Raw genomic sequence first — 9,072 nt, 5'->3', positions numbered from 1 at the left:
CAATTTTAAGTCCTCAGCATCACAGAGAAGGAAGCTTCATGACTGGTGATATGGTGCTGTGACCTTTCTCCCCCCGCCCTCTCTTTCTCTCTGAAATTAAAATTTGAAATTTCTGTCTCAATCTGAAATTAAAAGAAAAAAGTACTAACTGGAAGCAATGGAATCACATAGGTACAATATCTTAGTACCAAAAAATAGTAATAATAATAGTAACAATTACCTAGTGACAAATAATAATACTTTAAATAAATGTATTTTATACTTTTTAAAAACCTGTAAAAGTGGCATCATTTCATCCTTGCAGGTCTCGTCCATGTCTATTTTAATCAAAGACAGTTGAATTTCTTCAGGTGTAATGACATCTAACATCATATTGTTGATAGCTTCAGCTAGAAAAACATAACAATTTGATATTTGTATACACGGAAAAATGATCACCATAATAGATTGTTTACCTCCATCACCACACATAGTTACAAATTTTTTCTAGTGAAGAGAACTTTTAAAATCTGTTTTCTTGAGTTTGAGAGCCAGCATAATGGCTATGCAAAAGATTTTTCGGGAGTCGGGTGGTAATGCAGCGGGTTACGTGCAGGTGGAACAAAGTGCAAGGCCCAGCTTAAGGATCCTGGTTCGAGCCCATGGCTCCCCACCTGCAGGTGGGGAAGCAGGTCTGTGTCTGTCTTTCTCTCCCCCTCTCTGTCTTCCCCTCCTCTCTCCATTTCTTTCTGTCCTATCCAACAACAATGACATCAGTAATAACTACAACAATAAAACAACAAGGACAACAAAAGGAAATAAATAAATATTAAAAAAATATTTTTCATGTCTGAGGTTTTGAGGCCCCAAGTTCAGTCCCAGCAACACCATAAGCCAGATCAGAGCAGTGCTTTGTTATTTCTCTCTATATCTTTCTCACTAAAATATTTTTTCAATGTCTCCTCTGTTAGCAAGTATACAGTATAATTAGTTGCAATATGCTGTGCCTTACTTTCCAGGAACTTATTTATCTTGTAACTGGAAATCTAGATCTTTTCATAGTCATCTTGTCTTCTCACTGCAACCTTGTGTCTCTGGCAACCACCAATGTGTTCTCTACATCTTCAAGTGGAACTTTACTTGCTCTTTTGTCCTAATTTAGTTACCTTTCTTTCTTGGCTCTCCATTCTACCTCACTGACAGATAAGTCTGTTTTTCTGCTTGTGCTAGGCTGTTAGGATTACAATAGCACTGTCGTGTAGTTTGAGGTAGTATGGTCATTTCTGAAGAAATGCTTCAGTATAATTCTGAAGATGATGCTTCAGCTATTTAGGGTTCCATACAAATATTGGGATTTTTGTTTTTGTGAAAAAATGATTTTGGAATTTTTTTTTTAGGGATTGTATTGTGTCTATATACTGCTTCTAAATAGTATGGACATTTTTATCTGTGAACAAATTAATATTCATTTATGACAAAAACTCAACAAAGTGGGTACAGAGAGAGAGAGAATATTTCAATATAACAGCAGACTTATATGATCAGTTTACAACTAGTGGCATATTCAGAGGTGACAAAATGAATACCTTTTCTCTTGCTTGTTTTATTCACCATAGCATTAGAAGTTCTAACTAGGGAGTCGGGCAGGAGCACAGCGGGTTAAGCTCAGGTGGCGCAAAGCACAAGGACCGGAGTAAAGATCCCGGTTTGAGCCCCCGGATCCCCACCTGCAGGTTTCACAGGTGATGAAACAGGTCTGCAGGTGTCTGTCTTTCTCTCCCCCCTCTGTTTTCCCCTCCTCTCCTGATTTCTCTCTGTCCTATTCAACAATGATGACATCAATAACAACAATAATAACTACAACAATAAGGGCAACAAAAGGGGGGGAAAAAGAAGTTCTAACTAGAGAAATGAGGCAAGAAGAAAAATTCTAAAAATCTGGTGTATTTCAGCAAAGTGAAAGACTCTGGGGTGAGTGGAGGAGAGAGTTCAGATCCTGGAACATTATGGCAGAGGACCTAGTGGGGGTTGTTTTATTATGTGGAAAACTGAGAAATATTACACATATACAAACTGTTGTATTTTCTGTTGACTGTAAAACATTAATCCTCCAATAAAGAAATAAAAATTATGCATCCATATTGGATGTAACAAATAAAACCATCTCTATTTTCAGATCATAAGATTTTTTAAATTTGTGACTAGTAGTGGTTTATAAGATTTTAAAATTACAAGGTATAGTCCCACATCAAACCCACTGCCACAGTTCTGTGCCCCACCCTCTTACCAATAGCCACAATAGTTTTCATTAAGAACCTCTCCCCTATACCATTATTCTAAAAAAATTTGGTTACTCATTTGAATAGAAGTGAAATATTTTAAATGTTAACAGTATCTGTATATTTCTGTTTGTTCTTTATTTAATCCTCACCCATTCCCAAGCGAAATGGAGAACTAGGGGCCAGATAGTGGTGCCTTTGGTTAAGCACTCACATTATAGTGTGCAAGGACCTAGGTTCAAACCTCTGGTCCCACCTACAGGGGGAAAGCTTCATGAGTGGTGAAGCAGGGCTGCAGATGTCTCTCTGTTTCTCTCCCTTTATGTCTCCCCCACTCCTCACAATTTTTATTTTTCTATCCAATAATAAAATAAATAAATAAGAATTAAAAAATAACTGTATCACCACAGCTTTTATGGTTGTCACAATCTTGGAAAGATGAAAAAGAATTTACTTTGAACTGACTTGTAGCTCCATTGTTATACTATGAGAATTTTGTTTGTTTGTTTGTTTTAGATGAAAGAAGAGAGAGCTATGACTGCTCAAATCCCAAAAGGAAATCTAAAGGTGAGAAGAGCGAAGTCCTCACTCCTTTGATTTTCATCAAGGCCTGCACTCAGCTTGCCAGTATGGCATCCTGCCCAGCCTCACCAACTCCCAGCTACCACTGGAGCAGGACCACCCCCAGACCCCCCCCAGGCCACCCCATCCAGAGATGTTGTCCCCTCAACAAAGAGAGGGGACCCAACTGCCATGGTGGTTCAAATATCCATCTTTCTTCTTGTCCTTGGAAAGGAATGGGGAAGCAGGGGAACAGGAGGCATTAGAAAGATTTCAGATGAAGACAATGACCAGTTGAGGGCCAGAAGCAGAAAGAATAACAGAGGTCACCTGAGTGGACAGGCAGGATTCAGACTCCTAACCCCAATCTAAAATTTAATTTTCAATCACTGAGTTTTCCAAGCCATTCCTAAATGGTTTCAGCCAACCTGTGATTTCTTGGCTCAAGCCAGCATCCAACTTCCTCCTGCTTGATTTTATAATAGGACATACCACTGGCATGAAGATTAATCTAATATGTTCAGGGTGGTGGAGATAGCATAATTATTATGCAAACGTACTCTTGTGCCTGAGGCTCCAAGGCCCCAGGTTCAATCCCCAGTACCACTATAAACCAGAGCTGAGCAGTGCCCTTGATATATATATATATATATATATATATATATATATATATATATATATATATATATATATGTAAATGATAATCTAATATTTTCATAAATGCATGGTTTTCCATTAATCATTTAGTAAGATGAGTGTGAGGTATGTGCCAGACACTTGTTATGTCTCTGGGACTTGGCAGGGAAAAAAGAAAAACAGAAATCCCTACCCTTGGGAGCTCACAGTCTCACATGAAATCAACAGACAGAAAGAGGAATTAATAGGAGATGGGGGCAGGAGGAAGTATTGTAAGTCTAAGGTAGTACACTGAAGAGACGGAAGGAAGGAGAGGAGACATTGTCAAGTGACTGCAAGATACAGGTGAGGTTCAGGTACAGAGATAGCCAGAAAGATTGGTCCTGGAGATCGGAGAAGAAATAAATAAATAAATAAATAAATAAATAGGCAAAGAGGGGACTCACTGGGACTCCCAAGTAAAGGACATCACAATTCCATCTCTGACCCAGGGGCAGCTTCTTCTGACCACAGAATCCAAGAAAAAAAACGAATGGTGAATCAGACAACACAAAGGAAGACTGATTCCAATGGGGAATCAAAAGTCATGACAAGGGCCCAGAAGGCCAGGAGCGAATGCACCCAAAGGCCTTGAGCAAAAGGTAGGGTCAAGGTGGAGTGTGTCGGTTGGGTTCTCAGTGGGAGGGTGTCTTGCAGCACTCCCAGGCAATGTTGCTGGGCAAATTTGATCTAGAAGGAAAAAGACAACGGGCATGAAGAGAGGGTAAGATCTATTGGTGGAAGAGTGTCCATAGAAGAAAGTTCTGGGACTCAGCCATATCCTGGGAATTATCCAATTCCCAGTGTCTACTGTTAATGTTATTAGGAGAGTCAGTCCATCTCCACTAATTCTGGGGACTCCTCTCTGGTCCAGACTGACCATGTAATGGCAAGGACATAGACTCAGTCCTTCATTTTGGGGTGAAGATGCCAGGATCTTAGCACTCCCATGGACTCCTGTTCCTTTTTAAATTTAAGATAAAGAAAGACAAAGAAGAAGAGAAAGGCAGAGAAGAAGTGAGAAGGGCTCTTGAGCGCACATGTTACAACGTGCAAGGACCCAGGTTCAAGCCCCTGGTCCCTACCTGCAGGAGGAAAGCTTTGCAAGTGTTGAAGCGATGCTGCAGGTGTCTCTCTGTCTCTCTTCCTTTCTATCTCCCCTCCCCTCTTAATTCCTGGCTATCTTCATCCAATAAATAAAGATAATTTTTTTATTAAAAAAAAAAGAATAGAGAGGAATGACACCACAGAACCTACCATGCATTGTCCTGCTATGTGGTGGCCAGGGCCTTGAAGCAAGGTCCTCACACACATCAGTGTGTACTCTACTGGGTCGCCCTGCCCAGGATTATTTTGACAGAGCATTTCTAGAAACAAAGTGACTTTGTCAATGAGTTTTCCTACTTAACATGAGCACCCCTGATGTTCCAGGGGTTTCACTTCACACTTCTTAATAGCAGAGGGTTGTCCTTTCCCTTACACTATCTCCACTTTATCTTTTCTTTTTCTTTCTTTTTGTTTGTTTGTTTGTTTGCCTCCAGAGTTGCCGCTGGGGCTCAGTGCCTGCTCCTGGAGACCACTTTCCCCATTTTGTTGCCCATGTTGTTGTTATTGTTGCCATTGCCGCTGTTGTTGGATAGGACAGAGAGAAATCAAGAGAGGAGGGGAAGACAGAAATCAGGAGAGGAGGGGAAGACAGAGAGGGGAGAGAAGGATGGACACCTGCAGGCCTGCTTCACTGGCCATGAGGCGGCCCTCCTGCAGGTGAGGAGCCAGGGTCTCAAACCGGGATTCTTATGCTGGTCCCTGAGTTTTGCACCATGTGTGCTTAGCCTCCTATGGCTGCCACCCAACCCCTTCCCTTATGCTTTCTCCAAGACTAGAAATAACAGGAACTTTCTATTTGCCAAATAATAAGACCAAGGCTAGCATTCCACCTACATTCCCTTAAAATGTTCATACTCTATAAATTCAGTTAGACAGTTGTGAAAGGTTGTAACCCTGTGGACCTGTGGGCTCAGGAATGACTATGATGTGGCCTATGAAATGTGTAAGAGCTTATGTCTTCTTTCTATCTCAAACGCAGTGATTTTCTCAAAGTACTCTGATCCTCAGATCCCTAAGGGTGGCTGGCTTGGAAACTCTAGAGAGAAGTAAATCCATACTGGTCTTTGTGTATTTCTGTTCTTGTAGGCAACACCAGGAATGGAACCCAGGCCCTCACACAAGCAAGACATGTGCTCCACCACTGAGCCACATCCCTGGCCACCATCTTTCTTCGTTCAAAGCCAGATGTACTTGGCGTGCTTTTTTCTAAAAAATATTAAGAATGACCCAAATATTAAGTCATTTAGACCTCGCTGTCAACACAGTTTGACCAGGGCACTGCTCAACTCTGGTTTATAGTGGTGCTGGAGATTGAATCAGGCCTGACTCCCCTGGAGCCACAGGCATCAAAGCTGTTTTGCATAACCATCACTATGTTATCTCCACAGCCACATATAACTCCCCCCCACCCCACCTTTTTTTTTTTTTTCTTTGCCAGAGTACTGTGCAGCTCCAGCTTATGGTGATGCTGGGGACTGAATCTGGGACTTTAGACCTCAGGCATGGAATTCTTTTTCATAACCATTATGCTATCTCCCCTGCCCTGCCAGAAACATGGTATCTATTGCAAGTACACAGGTTGCCATTATCAAAGGAAAACAGTCAAATATATCAACAAATGGACTGGTATTTCTTTAAATAAATGCTTCAACAAAACTTTATTTATAGAAGTATGCATTGGGCTGATTTGACCACTCTTAGCTAATACGTACAGTAAACCCACAAGATTTGAATGAAATATAAATTTAGTAGCATCTAATCTGTTTTACTTTTGCTTAGTTTATTTTATTTTTGGTTTTGTCAGTCAGAGCAAAGCTCAGCTCTGATTATTGGTGATGCTGGGGATTGAACTGGGGCTTCTCACATCAAGCCCCATGCTGAAGCTCCCCAGTCTGACACAGCACTGTTCAGTGTCTTTACTAAACTGCCTATTGGTCAGTATATTTTTCATTCATGTGTTTTCTTTTGAGACTGACCTGCTCATTTCACACACTTAGACAGAGGGTGATTAATTTTTTTGTTAAATCAATTAGACTAAGTAGCCTGGCCTCGTTTGATTGTATTTTTTTGTTCATGTTTCTTTTAACTTAGTTTAAAAGACTTTGGGCAGTGGAGTTTGTTGTTTGTTGTTGTGGTTTGCCTGCTCTACCACTGAACTATTCCCTTTTTTTGTTTTGTTTTTTAGATAGATAAATCAGTTCCATCTTCCACCACTGTGGTTTATGCCAGAGTTTCTCAGCCTTGAGACAATTGACATTTGGGGCTGGGTAATTTTCCAGAGGAACTGGTTAACCTGTGCATCCTAGAGTAATTAGCAACATCTCTGGCCTCTGCCAGTAAATGCCAGTAGCACCTATGCCCTCCCACTTCAGTTTCACACACACACACACACACACACACACACACACACACACAGCATCCCCAGAATTGTAACTACTGCTGGGGAACAGCAAAGCTCCCCCAGCATTGAGAATTACTGCTCTGTGCCCTGCAACTCCTTCCTCTGAAGCCCTTTATATGTAAAACTTACAAGCCTGCATCCTTTAGTTACTGCTAGGCCTTGTATTAAATATACACAGTACCATATGCTACAGATTATATGTGTATATTGTTTTTGTGGAGCACAGACATTTGGACAATATTAATTTTTCCAGTCCATGAACCTAAAACACCTTTTCATTTATTTCATGTTTTCTGAAATTAATTTCACCATTACTTTATATTTTTCATGTACAAGTCTGTCACTCCTTTGCTTAAATTTATTCCAACTATGTTGATTTTATGCAACTATAAGTGAGATTATTTTTTTTAATTTCTTTATTGGGGAATTAATGTTTTACATTCAACAGTAAATACAATAGTTTGTACATGTATAACATTTCCCAGTTTTCCATATAACAATACAACCCCCACTAGGTCTTCTGTCATCCTTTTTGGACCTGTATGAGATTATTTCTTAATTTCTGCTTAAGGTAATTTCTTATTTGTGAATAAAAACGCCATAGATTTTTGTATAATTAGCTTTATAACCTGCAATTTTTCAGATTTAATTTACTATTTTAACAGTTTTTATGGCATCTTAGGGCCTTTCTATATATTAATTTATATATTAATTACATATTAACTAATTTCTTTATATATCAATTCTCAAAATAAACGATTTTAAGCAGCTCACTTCTGTAATATTTTGTCTACTTATCTAATAACATGAGGTTGCCAGTTTTCTCGATCAGTAATGTTCTTCCCATAAGAACGCAGACTATATGTCTCCAAACAGGTAGAATAGTAATAATAACCAAAGGAGCTCACATATAAAGCATACAGATCTGGGGATGGGTGGTAGCCCACCTGGTTGAGCACATGTTATGATGAGCAAGGACCTGGGTTCTGTCCCCAGTCCTCACCTGAAAGGGGGAAGCTTCATGATTTGTGAAATATTGATGTAGATGTCTCTTTTTCTCTCTCTCCCTTTCTCTCCCTCCCCCTCTCAGTTTCTCTTTGTCCTATCAATTAAATTAAATTAAATTAAATTAAAAGAAACATACAGATCCATGTCTCCAGCTATAAGGAGCTATTGATTTTTTGTTTGTTTCAAAAAAAAAAAAAAGGTGTCTGTTTAAGTTCAAAAGAAAGTTGTTGGGAAAATGTTTTCCTAGGGGAAGTAAGTGAGAAATGCCCCTAATCCCTTGCCTGCTAAGAGACTGCTCCATCCCCCCCTTCCCACTGTCCTCTGAGCCTGGGGTATCTTCCACCTGTCTTCTTTTCTACCCCACCACGCACCCCCACCCCAACAGGGTATACCACACAGGACACACGACAGGGTGGATCCCTACACCGTTACCTCCTCTTGAACTGGGAAAGATTCTTCAGCACAGAATTTCATAAAGACCCAAGCATAACCATGAGAGAAGGACCAAATCCCTAAGTCAGGATCTAACAAAGGTTTACAACCCAGGGATCCAGGACATAATGATGGATGGAAACTAACCCTTGAGCGTTGACCATACCGAAACATACACAGATGTTCAGCTAGAATGCAGTGCACCTGACACATATAGTAGCATTGCTTTAAAACGTGGTACATACTTTTTGTAAGCGTCTACCTCCTTCATTCTCAGAATCTTGCTCAAAACCCTTCTCCTGGCAAAGTCCAAATGCTTCCTGGTGGGAATGCCACCTCCTCCTGTCTGCACTCTGGGACTTCCTACAGTCACTGTCTTCCTGCTCCTCCCCTACTCCCATGCTTCTGCATTCACTTGTTTTCTAATCACCTGATTTAATTTTGCAGTGTCTCTTTCCCCAACTAATATTTTTATAGAAATGGAAAACGGTGAAGAGCCGAAAAAGAAGACATCACAGCACCACTCCGTTCATGGAGCTTCCCCAGAGCCATCTATGGTGCTCCTATGTGGTTGCCAAGGCTCAAACCCAGAACTTGAGACGGCTCAGCTGAGTAATGCATCTCCACTCT

General features: G+C 40.4%; 1 protein-coding gene across 5 annotated transcripts in view; it reads left to right on the top strand.

The window, feature by feature from the left end:
• Positions 1–8,573, top strand: part of LOC103110966 (sp110 nuclear body protein) — a 28,727-nt gene extending 20,154 nt beyond the window's left edge. For 3 of the 5 annotated variants that reach the window (XM_060193759.1, XM_060193758.1, XM_060193756.1), the window contains 3 exons: positions 2,775–2,825; positions 3,947–4,096; positions 5,688–8,573. In XM_060193759.1, coding sequence (XP_060049742.1) covers positions 2,775–2,825; positions 3,947–4,089 — 194 coding nt within the window. In that variant the 3' untranslated portion in view covers positions 4,090–4,096; positions 5,688–8,573. The remainder of the gene's footprint in view (positions 1–2,774; positions 2,826–3,946; positions 4,097–5,687) is intronic. The other 2 variants (XM_060193760.1, XM_060193757.1) reach the window with 2 other exon arrangements.
• Positions 8,574–9,072: the final 499 nt, after the last annotated feature.

The sequence above is a fragment of the Erinaceus europaeus genome, chromosome 7 (genome assembly GCF_950295315.1).
Source record: "Erinaceus europaeus chromosome 7, mEriEur2.1, whole genome shotgun sequence".
In the NCBI taxonomy this organism is placed as follows: Eukaryota; Metazoa; Chordata; class Mammalia; order Eulipotyphla; family Erinaceidae; genus Erinaceus; species Erinaceus europaeus.
This window is presented reverse-complemented; position numbering and strand designations above follow the sequence as displayed.